At 36.0% G+C, this 16286-nt stretch overlaps 1 protein-coding gene across 1 annotated transcript; it reads left to right on the top strand.

The window, feature by feature from the left end:
* The first annotated feature begins 2911 nt into the window (after positions 1 to 2911).
* Positions 2912 to 15714, top strand: lin28ab (lin-28 homolog Ab). Its single transcript, XM_058753579.1, has 4 exons — positions 2912 to 2974; positions 3926 to 4258; positions 12162 to 12340; positions 15119 to 15714. Exons 1-4 carry the CDS (start codon positions 2912 to 2914, stop codon positions 15339 to 15341), a joined length of 798 nt encoding a protein of 265 aa, XP_058609562.1. The 3' UTR covers positions 15342 to 15714.
* Positions 15715 to 16286: the final 572 nt, after the last annotated feature.

Raw genomic sequence — 16286 nt, 5'->3', positions numbered from 1 at the left:
ATTGCATTGTGGGATACAGTACAATTGGTAATCAAAAAAGTTGCTAATGTTCTAAAGCATTCAGTATTTATTATAATATAGAATTATCTGTATGCAACCTTCCGAGAAAAAAAGGTACAAAAGCTGTCACCAGGGTGGGACAAGTTAGACACATATGCATAATATGCACAATATACTAAAATGTATTTTTTAGGGGTAAATACGGTACAAGTAGGCTACCTTTTGAAAGGGTGTACCCTCCCAGTGACAGTTTGTGTACCTCTTTTTTTCTGAGAGTGGAGAAATACTCAAATGACCTAATAATTTTGCTAAAACAACAGAAGCACACAATAAAAGCACGCAGTTCTTCCATTTTTGTTCTGACCAAAGAACAGATTTGTTTATTTTTCGAATTATTTTTCTACTTTTTTTTCTCATTATTTCACTATGTTTTGACAAAGTTAATACAGTTTACACAATATATGATTAAATGAAAAAAATTAGATAACCAGACACCATTTGCTGGATGTAACATGTGACATAAAAAAAATTTATGTGATGACATACTACTGTTTGATATGTTTATAGGCCACTGCAACTATTTCACATATATTTATTTTATTATTTATTTATTTTCTCCAATAACGCACGGTAAGCATTCGCTAGTACTACACTCCACACAGAGCCAGAGCTCCAGCTGCACTTTTGATTGGCGTTTAACGAGCGCTTCATATGATCCACAGAAGCACAAGCCCAATTATCACAAGAAGAGAGCTCTGCTTCTGCTCGATGTATTTAATTAGATGAAGCTTTATGACTAACACGACTAACAGGTGCTGTTCTGTTTCCTCTGACATGAGTCAGCAACCTGTGCTCTTGTTGAGAGTGCGTTTGGGAAGCTGATGAACGGCATCCAAGAATCCTGCATGAATATTTAATTGGAAAGTGGATGCGGCTTTAATTGTGTTTGCGGGTGACGGGCCGCATGACAATCCAAATACAGTCATCAGAGCAGAGCCACAGCAGGAGCCCCGACTGACTCACTGCTCCTCATTCACTCACACACACACACACACACACACTATAAAATGCCTTCGAGGAGAGGAATAGTTGGACTGGCACTTTTAGGTTCTCGCAGGCTGGAGACCAGTCCTCATTAGCTGATTAAACAACAAAGAGAAAACCAAAGATTTTTTTTTAAGAAGTAGCCTATTTCAAGTCGTCAAGATGCCCCCAGCGAATCCGCGTCTCAATCACACAGGTGAGAACTTTATGATATTAGTCATTTATAGCGTTATAAAATGACGGATAAAAGAAAATAGAAGTAAGGAATCTACATATGAGTAGTTCAGAATAAACATTGGACTGTGTCCTATATGATGTGACATAGCAACAATGTAGAAAAAAAACTTAACATACAAATAACATGAGAAAAATGTATCTTCATTCTTAGAGAAACAAATAGCACGAGAGGGGTTTATCTTGAGTGTTAGAGATTTGTATTATTTATTTTATTTTTTTTGGACATTTTTCCGTCACATCAACTACCCATATAATTTAATTTGTGAAATATATGCAATTAATTTAATAAAAAGAATATATCCTCCATCCAAAAATATGGGATATAAATATGCCATTAAAGCTTTTTGTTATATTATAATGATGCGCATAAATAAATATATATATTTTTATTTATTTATTTTTTTTTTAATCAATTTCCCTCCATGCTTCAAGACGTTTTGCAGATTCATGTCATTGTAAATTGCTGAGTGTGAACGGTGTTTGAAACAGGCAATACATATTCATTACGCGCTGGCGTCAGAGATCAATTAAATAACATTTACACGGCTCGGTGTCTCATTGTTTTCTTGCTCTCTGCTTGAGGTGTGAGAACAATAGGACACTGCGGACATGCAGTGAAGCTCAAACCAGAACTGCTGTCACCTCTTTGAACATTATCAATATCGTTAGTAGAAATACATTTTTTATAGTGAGTCTTCGTTTAAGACGCATCTGCTTTGGGTTGCACACATTTTTTTTTTTTTTTTTTTTTTGGCGTTTTTATGGCGTTTTATGCATATTTGAGTAAAAATCACGTTTTTATGAAGTGTCTTATATCTGATAACCACTTCCAGATTTTTCCACACACATTTTCATTCTTTACAGTACTTTATGATATCGTTTTGTAGAGAGAACTTTATCATGAATAAATGGACTGCCAAATTTTAAAATAACACAATGTTAAAAAATAATATAATGTTATGTTTTAAAAGAAATTAATAATTTTTGAGGTATGATGTGAGAATAGATAAACAAACGCCTCGGATGCAATAAATCAACGCTTTGTTGTGGAGAAAGTGGTCAGGCTTTTATTGCTGTCCCAGTGTCCATCCGCTGTGTGTGTGTGTGTGTGTGTACTTGTTTATGCTACATTGTCCCGACAAGGATAGTAAAACCTGAAATTTTTGACGAGGGAAAATAAATAAATAAATAAAAACAGTAAAGGATGTTTATCTGAAAGTGTAACAATACAAACAGTTTTTCTGTAAGGGGTAGGTTTAGGGTTAGGGGATAGAAAATATCGTTTGGTCTGTAAAAAAACAGTCATAAACGTAATAGAAGTCTATGCAAAGTCTCCACAATTCACAGAAACACACACAGTGTGTGCGTGTGTGTGTGTGTGTGTGCGTGTGTCAGCATGCTGAGGGTTTAAGAGGGGAGGGCATTTCCTATTCCCCAAGCTTTCATGTTCTCCAACTGCGATTGGCCCATTGGCGAATTTGGACCCTATCGCCACAGAAATGTGCAATTCATCAGCTCAGTAAAGTTAGACTTGACCTAAAGCTGAGGAGATGCTACAGTGACCCGTGTCCCATGATTCACTCAGGAATAAACACTGACCGCTGGTTTATGCTGTTTGGGGCCTCAATCAATGATCTTTCTTTGTGGTGTGAAGCAAGAAGAGGTTGAAGACATCCTGGAGACATGGCTGAAGGTGAGGTCGTGGGTGATCTTCCAGTGGGGGGGTCAGTGAAGAGAGAGAGAGGGATAAAGAGGAGGGGGTGGGACGGATCTCCTGCATTGTCTTTCAGATTTGGGGATCTTCACAAAGGGCTCTTCCCAGAAGCCCTGGAATTTGCGCGTCGTTACCGCTAAAATGTACCCAGAATCTTTTGTTGGTTCGTTTCTTCTGGCGTCGGTAAAGTAGTTTTTATTTGTTTGTTTTGGATGGAGTTTTGAGATGTGGAGGGAAATCTGAAGCTTTTTCAAAACTTGGGATTTATTCGGAGGTTGATGGGCGAGATGGGTGAAATGGGCTCAGTTTATGAGCAATATTACACAGGTGAGCGGGTGCGCATTTGTGCTTAATTACTGAGAAGGACGCGCACTGATAAATCAACTTTCATTTTTTTTTTACATTTTGTGCAATTTAATGCTAAAGTATAGCACTTTAAGGAAACGAAATTATATATTGATTTTAAAAAAATGATATCGTTTGATAGTCTTTTTTTTTTTTTTTCAACGTGATACAGCTAAATAGCCTATTGATCACCAGAGATTCACATGGGGGAAAATAGCATGGTTTCTCATGGTTTGACTGCGATATTCTCTGTTTTTGAATTTGCATTTCTCAGATATATTGGTGATTTAAGACATTAATGATATTTCCTGAGGGAAAAGGGTTAATTATTGCGTTTTTTCCTTTCGTTGCTGTCTACAAAATCTGCAAATAAATGAACTGAAAAGTTACCTGTTGAAGAATTGATATACAACCTCTGGACGGAATATGCATTTATTTGCGCTTTTACATAGGCTAAACAAACATTTTATTTTAGATTATGAAAGTACACATTTGGACAGTGTAAAATAAGCGCTGAACGAAAGCAAAGTATATGTTTGTAGGGAAATCCGTATCGCGTTTCATTCGCTAGTGTTTTGCGCGTAGCTCCTGTATTTTCAAGCCACGCGCGATGAATTCACTGCATGTAGAAACAGCAGCTTAAGAGCCCACACATTTTTTTTTTTTCCGTCCACTTTCGATAGCGTGATATTTTTGTTTGTAGAGTTAATTGAGACTGATTTTCTTGTGTGCTTTTTTCTAGGGGGCTGTGCAAAGACAGAGGAGGAGGAAGCCGCGAGCTCTGAGGAAGACTCGAGCTCGTTTCGTGGAAGTGGGGTCTGTAAATGGTTTAATGTGCGGATGGGCTTCGGCTTTCTGTCCATGACCCATCGGGAGGGCATCTGTCTGGACTCGCCCGTGGATGTGTTCGTTCATCAGGTGAGAGAGAGAGAGCTTGCCGTCGTTTTTAACGGACCGGACCGGACGTGTAAGGCCGTCTCTATCATCTCATTGCTTTATTTTCTCATGGCTCAGACGACGGGTTACTATGCTAAATTAAATATTTACAGTATCAGCAGGCCACATTTATAATTAGCCTATCTCCTACCATTTATGAAGCTATTATTTTGTGGTACGCCTAATTGTGAGGCTATCAAAACCTGCATTCTTAAAAATAAAGGGTTTTCAGTCGTTTAGCAAAGATACCTCTTTTATTTATTTATTTTTTTTCCCATCAGTCACCCTTTTTAGGCTTTATTCAAGGTTCTGGGCTGTATGGTGATTTGTTTTGGTCATGTGTTGGTTCTTGGGTTCTGTGGGCCTATTGAGAACGGTATTTCTTTCTTTCTTAAAGGTCTATGGCAATTTATTTTAGAGTTTTAAAAGCTTGTTTATTTCTAAAGCTAAGAGGGACCTTTATTTTATTTATTTTTTTTTTATCACATAATATATTGTCCTGTGGATTTTATTTTTGAATGATGTCAATATTTGTTTGGTTCTTTGGAAAATTCCACATTTCTGTTGGTGTTCATGGTAGAATGTTTTTGACTAGATTTATTTGAAGAGGCCAGAAATTTTTCATTTTTATTTAATACTTCTGAACTAATACTTCTCTATGTTCTGAACATTGTATGGAGTGTTAATTCATGGGTTTTTAATTTTGAAGTCCCCTCCCCCTCCCCCTCCCTTCAGTCTCAAATAGGGTGAATACAGGTACTGAGAATTTCGAGATATAGTATGGTAATATATAGTATATTATTTTAATTGCTGATATTTTAAATTATAATGCCAAATTAACTTTTTAATTAGCCATTATTTTTAAACAGCTATAGGGAAAATTAATAACATATTAAATACAACAACTGTAATATTTTAAATGCAACAGTGTAATATTTTGACTGTGGTCCCACTTTACCTTTATTCACTTGGTTTGGATGTATCTTTGGATTTGATTTTTAATTTTTATACACTAACATGCAGGTCTGTCTTTCCACATTCCTTGCAATGATTGGCCTTTAAAAAAAATGGCTTTTTAATTAATAATTTTTTTTTTTTTTTTGTGGAGTTGGGCGCACTGCTGTAGAACAAACTGTCCCAAAGAAAAGATGATATTTTCTGTCATGCATGTATGAACGGTCTCTCAGTGGGTTGTACACAGTCCGGTCTCAGCATGTCCTTGTTCCCTGTCTACTCTTTAATTCTGACTTCGATGTCTATGCCATACCGTCTTATAAATGAACAGTAAAGGCCAGAATATTACATTTGATGTCACTTTGTTCTGTAGTGATTGATACAAAGCGCTATATTTTAAAAATCGCATTGGGCAGTATCCTGTTTACAGTCGTGAACACTAACCTTCTCAATCAGCAATAATTCAACAAGCTATTGCCGCAGAACAACCAGCAAGTCGACAAACAGTGGATCGCCTATCACCCTGAGCCAAATGAGCTGCTGCCTCATGGCTTGAGGTCATTGTGTAAAATTACCCAGAGATTAGAGCATCTTACGGGCAGGCAGCCCTACACACGGTGTCAAGTGATCTCTCTGTCTCTCTCTAAGTAAGAGGTCTTTGGTTTCCTCCGGAGTGTCTGTCTGGGAGGATGAGCGGAGGGTGTTAGGGCTTAGCACGCTTTGACTTTAAGTCTCATTGACTGCACATTAGGGCGTAAAACCGAGATGGGAACATCAGCAGAGCATGGCGTGTTTAGTCTTCTTCCTCAACATCCAACTGATGACTGTGTGTGGTAAAGGGTTAGTCGTCCCAAACCTGTATGACTTTCTTTGTTGCCAATTGACTTCCAATGTATGGAGAAAAAGACATTTCTAAAAATATCAGAAAGTCTTACGGTTTTGGAACAAAATAATGGTGAACAAATGAATTAAACATTTACAAAATTGCTGAAAGTAATATATTAACTAATGCTGATTTACTTCAGTGACACTTTTTTTTTCCCACATCAAAAAAAAAAAAAAAAGAGAATCATGTGCATTGGTTTCACACGAATCAATAAACACAAGTTGTTCACACAACTTCAACATCAAGTTAAGCTATTTTTAAGTACTCTCCAAGTGATTTTGCATGGTTATCTGACAGGATTTAGTTCATTAAATGTGACCCTGGACCACAAAACCAGTCTTAAGTCGCGGGGTATGTTGTAGCAATAGCCAAAAATACATTGTATGGGTCAAAATTATCGATTGAATTATAATAATTAAAATTATTATTTTCTTTTATGCCAAAAATCATTAGGATATTAAGTAAAGATCATGTTCCATGAAGATATTTTGTCAATTTCTTACCGTAAATGTATCAAAACTTCATTTTTGATTAGTAATATGCATTGCTAAGAACTTCATTTGGACAACTTTAAAGGTCATTTTCTCAATATTTTGATATTTTTGCACCCTCAGATTCCGGATTTTCAAATAGTTGTATCTCGGCCAAATATTGTCAGATCCTAACAAACCATACATCAATAGACAGTGTATAAAATTGCAAAAAAAAGTGTATTTATTCAGCTTTCAGATGAAGTATAAATCTCAATTTTGAAAAATTGACACTTATGACTGGTTTTGTCGTCGAGGGTCACAAATTTGAGATATCACCGAATTATAAGGAATTACTAGTTAGCAAACAAACAGTTAGTGAGCAATAGCACATATTAGCATGCTAAATGCTAAGTCTGCTCCTTAAAGGGATAGTTCACACAATAATGAAAATTGTCATCATTTGTTCCAAACCTTCATTAATTGTTTCTTCTGCTGAACACAAATTAAGATATTTTGATGAATGTTGGTAACTAAACAGTTGTCGGTCCCCATTGACTTTCATGGTGTCGGAAAACAATAGAAGTCAATTGGGACCAACAACTGTTTAGTTACCAACATTTTTCTTAATATCTCAATTTGTGTTCAGCAGAAGAAAGGAATTTATACAGGTTTGGAACAACTTGAGGGTGAGTAAATGCTGACACAATTTAGATTTTTCAAAGGGATTTCGAAGTACCCCTTTAACCCTCTATGGCAGGGGTGTCAAACTCAATTCCTGGAGGGCCGGAGCCCTGCAGAGTTTAGATTCAACCCCAATTAAACACACCTGATCCAGCTAATCAAGTCCTTCATGCTTATTTGAAAACTACATTGTATGTGTGTTGGAGCAGGGTTGGAACTAAACTCTGCAGGGCTCCAGCCCTCCAGGAATTGAGTGTGACACCCCTGCTCTATGGCATAGTGCTGCCCTCAGGCAACAAACTACCTTTTAGGACCTCTCACCGCCCCTTTCATTTTTTTTAATAATAATAAAAAAAAAAATACATAGCCTATATAATATCACCTGGTCTAAAGTGAGTGTGGTCTTTTTTGGGGGTGTGGAGCCGTCCTTTTAGGAAGCAAAGCCACATGGGACACAGTGCCAAAAATTGGTATGATAAACATCAATTTTTAACCTGCTTAAATATAAATAACTTTATTAAAAAAAAAAAAAAAAAAAAAATATATATATATATATATATATATATATATGTGTGTGTGTGCATTAATATATATGATCGTTTTGTGGCTTGATATTTTTAACTGGTGTGTCTTATCATATTATTTTAATGTATTATCTTAATTATGAACCCTCACTGGTTTGTTGTGCAAACAGTTTTGCCGTTTACTGCACTTTGCTATTCTTCTCGTTATTTCCCTACAGCGGGTAATGCACATTTACAGAAAACGGCTTACGTCCACGTTGAAAAATAAGGGATAGTCTCTGCCTTCTTTTATCAAAAACACCAAAAATTACTTAATTTCAACATTTTTACTCTCCCTGTTAAGTTTCGGTCAGCATCAAAAATCATTTTCGATTACTTGATTGGTTCACATTCACCATACATAATTTAATCTAGTAGACTGCACATTGTAGAGAATTGCATTACTCGAAAGCAAAGAAATCATTTTGCTATGTAGATCACAAATGCGACTAGTAAATCGTATAATCTTTGTGTTTTTTTGTTTGTTTCTCGTCAGTGTAGTTTCCTCAACTGCTTATGTTCATATAAACCTCGCATCAAGGTTATCACTCATTGCTTATTTAAAAATGGCCAGACATCAAGTTAATTGGTTTGCCAGTGCTAGAAATCAATGCATGCATTCAGCACAACTCCTTAATGCTATTGATGTGTAAATGAAGGAATTTTCATTTTGGGGTCAACTATCCCTTTAAGATCTGTTCAACATTCAAATGTACGTTAACCCATTTGTAATGCTGCACAGTGAATTCGACCTTGGCTTGTTAGGAGGCAGATGTCTGGATGTTCTTGAGTAGTTTGGTTTTGATAACTAGCGCTCAAGCCTACCTGAGTCTCTGTGGATATATTGATAATTGTGGGACCTAAAAAGACAATGGCTGTCATTGTCAAACCCACAGGAGGAAATCCTGCCTTCCTTAGATTAGGGAATTACTGAATGAATGGTGATTGTGTGTGGAGATGACAAAAAAGAGAGGCAGATGGAGAGAGATTTCATAATTAATGGGGGAAAATATTTGAAAGACATGCTAAGTGAGAATGTTGGGAATGGAGACCAAGGAGATTGGAGAAAGGGGGGCAGGGAGGAAGGGAGGGAGTATTTGGGGGAGGGGGTCGTTAGCTGAACTCATTCATAAAAACCCTCTGTAGTAAAAGAGGAGGGCGAGTGGTAGAGAATGAGAAGGATGGAGCTGCGGATGGTTTCAGGAAGCCTTGGCGGGGGTTGGGAGGCGCTTTTGCCTGATTTCCAACGACCCACCCCCCTGCGGACTTCTCACCTGGTGTCGCTAGCAATGTTGGGGAAGCTACTTTGAAAAGATCAGCCTCTTGTGCCTCCGATTATATTTTTTAAAAACTCCAAAGATCTACCAGTGTAATTCACTTCAGATTAATTCTGGTGGCACTAGAACACCAAAAACACACATTATGATTGCAGGGCAGATTATTGGTTAGTGAAGACTTATTTTCATACATTTTCTAAACACTTACCATAGTGCATGATTTGTAAACTAATACATTTTTGAGGTTTACATGGCTTAATTGTCTCCATATACATTTCCTGACATGGTAAACTTGCTTCAGCATTTGTTGTGTGATAAGGATGCTGTGTGCTCTAGTGCGAATCCTGTGAAACGCAAGTCACAATGAAAGAGCTCAAAGCCTTGTAGAAACTAGCTAAATTGGCATGTTTGCTTTAGAAAATGAGTTTTAAACTCACATTTGCTTTTGTTAACACTTAAGTTGGGTTTAAGGTGGAGTTTAACGTAGGTGATTGTTTTCAAACACAATTTGCTTCAGATGAACCCCAATGCGTTTTATTGTGCTTTTTTTTTTTTTAATGAGTTTTACTATGAAAGTGTCACTAAACATGCAAGAAGTAATGTAATATGTCACAACAGTCATATATGTGACCCCGGACCACGAAACCAGTCATAAGGGTCAATTTTTGGGTGCAAAAAAAATCTAAATATTGAGAAAATCGCCTTTAAAGTTGTCCAAATGAAGTCCTTAGCAATGCATATTACTAATCAAAAATTAAGTTTTGATATATTTACGGTAGGAAATTTACAAAATATCTTCATGGAACATGATCTTTACTTAATATCCTAATGATTTTTGGCATAAAAGAAAAATGGATTATTTTGACCCATACAATGTATTTTTGGCTATTGCTACAAATATACCCCGGCGACTTGTGACTGCTTTTGTGGTCCAGGGTCACATATTTGCAATGAGCCTGAGCTGCAGTTATTTTAATGAAGCAGTTAGCTATAATACTATAAAATGTGTTTTATCTGGTATGACTTGTTTTCGTCGGTGGCACACAAGTGTATTTTTTTATTTTTTGTCCATTCAGTAAAAATCATTGGCGTTCAGTATTGTTTGGACCACAGTGTTCTTGAAAATATATTTTGTTTTATGCAGAAGAAAGAAATGCATTCAGGTTTTGAACGACTGAGTAAAAGATGGTACAATCTCCATCACTTCATTAAACAAGAAAAGCATTCCAGTGTTTTGCTCTCCGAGAGAATGTGTGGAATTTATTACAGACCATTAAGAGTTTAATGTGTAAAAGACTAAAAACATTCGCCCAAGGAATGTCTTGGTGAGAAGATAAGCAATCTTATTACAAGGGTTGATTTTAAGGTAGCAGACCAACACCACCAAAGCAGATTGCAGCTTGATGCATGATCTTACAAATATACCAACAAGCCCAATTTTTGGTCTCCAAGTAGTTGTTTGTTTGGAGTACAAGCAGAAGGTTGTTTTTAAAGGTAGATCCTTTCTCAAGCCCCATTTCCATGCGCCTATAGAGCAAGTATCTCAGGAATGTGAGCATCCCCCACCTTTTCCCACTGCAGACCCTCAGCACTGATGGCCCGGGTGAGGTTTAACCAGATGGCATTATTTTGGGGAAGCTCATCTCCCCATCCCATTCATGTGTTTTTTTTTTTTTTTTGTGTGTGTTTTGTTTTTTTGAGAAACAGTGCAAGTACAAATGCAATCAGATTGATCTCTTATTGTGACGTAGGCAAAATAACTTTTGGGGCTCCCTGCATATGTATTAGATGCTAAACTGGTCTTTTGTGATCTGGATGTAGAAAAAGTCATGCATCCTGAATGTGATGGTGGGCTGTTAGAGCATATAGGTCCGTCTGAATATATTGTTGCGTAACGTCATGTCTAAGATGCCATTGTCTGTTTGGATTTTGAAAGCAGCATAGATGTATCCTTCACTGCTTATGATATCTTGTAATGTTTTGTCTGTAGGCTGCTAGTTTGAGCCTTTAGTTTCAGATGCAGCCATTGATGGATGCAAATCTCCAGAGTTAATTGGTAGAGAGCCCAGATGAGAGAGCCATTTTGATCTGAGTGTTAAGTGAAGAGGCGGTTGTGAAGGCGATGTAGCAACAGAACTGGGGGCAGGGAAGATGCCATTTTTTGCAGATCGCATAGAGATTGCTCTTAATTAAATGCATTTTTGTGGAGAAGGCATGCACAAAGTGGGGATTTGGCTAAAATATGCAGTATACAACAGAGCACATTGCATTTTTTTGTTTGTTTGTTTTTGGATTATTTGACTATGCTGACAAAAAATTTCAAGGCTTTTTAATTTTTTAATTTTTATTTTTTAATGAAATTATTATTATTTGTTTATTTTATTTTGAGATGCCACTCAAATTCAACATGTGACCACAAAAATTCAAGTACTGTTTTACATGTTGTGGAAGCATAAGTAGATGTATAGTTGTATATATTTGTAGTTCTATCTATCTATCTATCTATCTATCTATCTATCTATCTATCTATCTATCTATCTATCTATCTATCGGCAAAAAGATCTACACCAACTGCATATTTGCATGACTATAATTTTATATTAAAACCTACACATTTCTAATGCCAAGAGAAATGGCTGGTAGTCATGAAAACATTTATATTCCTGCAAGTGTTTGTTTATGTTAGTGCTGTCAAACGATTAATCGCATCCAAAATAAAAGTTTTTGTTTACATAATATATGTGTGTGTACTGTGTACATTTATTATGCATATATAAAGGCACATACAGCATATATTTTGAAAATATTTACATGTATTTACATGTATATATTTCTATTCAAATAAATATATTTAATATATAAACATAACATTTTTCTTAAATGTATACATGCATGTGTGTGTATTTATATATACATAATAAATATACACAGGACACACACATATATTATGTAAACAAAAACTTGATCGTTTGACAGCACTAAATTATACATAGATGACAGTATAAGTGTGACCAAGGCGTCTAAAGCAGTGTTTCTACCTGATCTCTGCAGAGCAAGCTTCATATGGAGGGCTTCCGCAGTCTGAAGGAAGGAGAAGCTGTGGATTTCACCTTCAAAAGGTCCTCTAAGGGTCTGGAGTCCTTACGGGTGACGGGGCCAGGCGGGGTGCCATGCGTTGGCAGCGAGAAGAAACCCAAGGGTGTCCAAAAACGCCGTTCAAAAGGAGATCGGTGAGTGCTGTTCAGAACTACAACATTCTGTGCTCTTACTTTATTGATGATTGCTTCATCATCTGATTAACGTGGCCTGCATCCCAGTGTCCATCCTAAATAGTATTATGAGATTAGAATAAGTGCGTCCCAAAGCATAGTATGTTGAAAAGATTATGCCAAAAGTCTCCAGATGGTCTACTATTTCAGGTAGATTTTTGAAGTTTGGATCCGTGCACACTTTAATGGCTAATATTGCCCACAATCCATTGCGCTTTGACGAAGGATTCAGTTCAGAACTACAAACACAAATAAAAAGCATTAAAAAACGACAAACGTGGCAGATGTGCACGTTCGGCCTTTAACTTTTAAATGCAAAAATATGAGCAGAGTTCTCTGCATAAAGATCCACAGCTGGCAGATCAACACGCTGTGTGGTAGGGAGGTAAATGAATTGAAATGTGGAGGGTTCATAGAACTATGCGACAGAGCGAGCCATTAAAGACGCAATTGTATGACATGATACGTCTCAAAGTTTGCCCACTCTTCTACATGTAAAATAAACCATTATTTTAATGCGAGTTAAGGACATTTCCCTCACTTCAAAATGTTTTTTTGTTTGTTTTCTGAATTCATTTCTTGAAGATTATAGACTGTTTGGTAACACTTTATTTCGATAGTCCACTTTAGACATTAACAGTTAATAACTATGCAGCTACATGTCAACTAGCAGTCATTAGAGTATTAGTAGACTGTCTGCTTAATATCTTCTAACACTTTATTTTGATGGGTCCACAACACACAACATACTGACTGTGAGAGACTTTGCAAGTATTACTCTACTAACCCTAAACATACCCTACTGAGAGTTAGTACATACGTATTTGCAAATGAATGAGAATTAGTTGACATGTAGTTACTTATAATTAGTAGAATGTCTAAAGTGGACTATCAAAATAAAGTGTAACCGACTGTTTTCATGAGAGTTTTGCTTTTCTTGAGGTTTTCCTAAAATCCTGCATGCTTTATTGGGGTTGGTTTCGATGCTGAACTAAATTACCCTCGCATTTTCAATGTTGGAGTTCTCTCTAAATGTTTGAGAAGTTGCTTCTGGATTGTTTGACACAATATCTCAGGTTGTGACCAAACGAGGAGCGCTTCCTTCCCCCACCCCGTGCGCTGGTGACTTGACCTGCTGGATCAATAGGTTGTTTAAAATCTCAAAGCTCAGAGTCACCCGCCCCCCACAGCACAGCCGCAGGTTATCGATAACACCGTCCTCCCACAATCCTCCTCAGCTGCATCGAATCACGCAAGCCAGCGCAGCTTTCACAACTGTGCATGAATGACCGCGATGGGTTTTTGATGCATGTTCGCAGTAATAACAGCTCTGTGAGAGACATGTGCTTGCAACAAATAAAAGAACATGTGCTTTCTCCTGCTGTTTATCATTGATATTCCATCTCATGGATCTGTGATGGAGGATCAGATCCTGTCCATTTAATTAATAACAGATGTAGGTGCCTGAGAAAGGTCAGAGGTGAACGCTGCCATGGCAACCCTGAGGTGTGATGTATGTGAGCGGGGTGGGGGTGGGCAGGAGAGAGCAGGGATCAAAGTGCAAAGGTCAGGCTGCATATTGAAACAAAGAGCCACAGAGATGCCACACCTCCTTCCTCTGGCCGATCAATAACTCCCCCCACAATACAGAGAGCCGAGGGGCTTAAATGCACAGGAAGCTTTCATTTAAATGAATCGCTAACTAAAAATGGTAACATTTATTATATTTTTAAGTATTGTACTAAACTCCTCTTGGTGCACAAGTATATGAAGTGGAGTTTAATACAATATTATAAATATTTTTCACTTATATATTTATAAGTGATAGTGTCACTAATAATAATGATAATATTACATTATTATTATTATTGGTTCCATATACAGCTTGGAAAATAGCATAAATAATGTGAACTACTTTGTTTGTATTAGTATAAAATTCACAACTTATTCACAATTTACTTAAATACATTAAAGTGTGAATAAGTTGTGAATGTTATACTAAACTCAAATTTATATTACATTCTTATTTCATAACTCCACTATATATAATGTATATTTGAGTATATAAAGTAGATTTTAATACGGTACTTCAGTGTCAATTTAAATATAATAATAATAATACATGCATCCTCCTCCTCATTATTATTATTATTATTATTGAGGAGGAGGATGCATGTATTATTATTATTATTATTATTATTATTTCCACATGCTTGGAAAATAGCATAATGTGAACTACTTTGTGTTAATAACTACTTTGTGTTCTTATATTTCATAACGCCACTAAATACAAATGTATGTATATTCGAGTATATAATGTAGATTTAAATACAATACTGAATTGCACAAATTGTTATCACACTAAACTGGAATTCATTTGTTTTTGTTTTTTTTGGCGACTTGTACATAATTTGTGAATAACTTGTACTAAACTCATTCATTTTATTTATTTACATCATTTTTAGAGCTCAGTCACATTCATCACTGTTCACTCACCTTTTTTTTTTTTTTTTTTAGTAAATTCTAAGCATCATAAGAGTGAATAAAACATATTAGTGTGTGTTTGATCCTATAGTGCTGGAGATAAAGCTGCCATTCTCCTTTAAATCATTATTTAAATAATGACAATAACAATTACATTTTATAATCTGATCTCAGTGACTCTTACTGTTTAAAGGTTTGTGCGCCCTCTAGTGGTCTTTCCTGCAAATCACACATGTTTTCTTGCACCATTTACAGATGCTTCAACTGTGGAGGGCCGAATCATCACGCCAAAGAATGCCAGCTGCCCCCTCAGCCAAAAAAGTGCCATTTTTGCCAAAGCATCACCCACATGGTGGCCAACTGTCCAATCAAAGCACAGCAGTTGTCACCGGGATCTCAGGGAAAATCAACAGCCTCCACCACAGGAGAAGAAGAGGACTTGAGCCACACCCCCTTCCCTCCCGACAGCTCTGATTAGTCGGGGAAAGGTTGTCAGGGAAACACAAGCACCAATCAAAAAGTTTCAATGGAAAGCTGCTTTTGGAACTAACTCAGGTTTTTCTTTTTCAAACAGCAGAAATGAATGTGCTCACTTTTGTGCTTTAGTCAGGACATTAAAACCAGATTAAACTAATATTGAATGTTATATTTAGAAAAATATGATCACCATCATATCCATCAGTCAAATGTCTGAACCTCAGCTTTGCGATCTGCGAATTCACACAAATGGTTTTTCAGATGGATAATCACGAAATAGAGGGCAGACCTCACAAAAACATGTCCAAGTCAAAAATTCAGATATTATATTTCACTTAAATTAAAGCCTGTTTTAGGACTATTAAGCTTTTAACTTTTTTCATGACAATTAAGCACATTTCCTCAGTGTCTTTTAACACTTATCACAACGTGTGCATATATATATAAATATAGCTCGGAAGATAATCCTATATATATATATATATATATATATGTATACTGCATACATATATATATAATTTTAGTGCTGTCATACGATGTGTGTGTTCTGTGTATATTATACACACACATACAGTACATATTTTGAAAATATTTGCATGTATTTACATGTCTATATTTATATTCATATAATTTATATTATAAATAAATATATTTAATATATAAAAATAACATTTTTCTGAAATATATATACTTGAATGTGTGTGTATTTATATATAAATAATAAATATACACTGTACACATACATGTAATATGTAAACAAAAATACTTTGAATGCGATTAATCTCGATTAATATTTGACAGCACTAATAAAAAAAAACAAATATATATATATATATATATATATATATATATATATATATTCATTCTTATTCTTTTAATCTTAGGGTAAAATATCATAGTACATAACTGTGCTCGACAGGTTTTGTGAGATCTGCCCTGTGTGAAG

The sequence above is a fragment of the Onychostoma macrolepis genome, chromosome 19, assembly GCF_012432095.1.
Source record: "Onychostoma macrolepis isolate SWU-2019 chromosome 19, ASM1243209v1, whole genome shotgun sequence".
Classification (NCBI taxonomy): Eukaryota; Metazoa; Chordata; class Actinopteri; order Cypriniformes; family Cyprinidae; genus Onychostoma; species Onychostoma macrolepis.
This window is presented reverse-complemented; position numbering and strand designations above follow the sequence as displayed.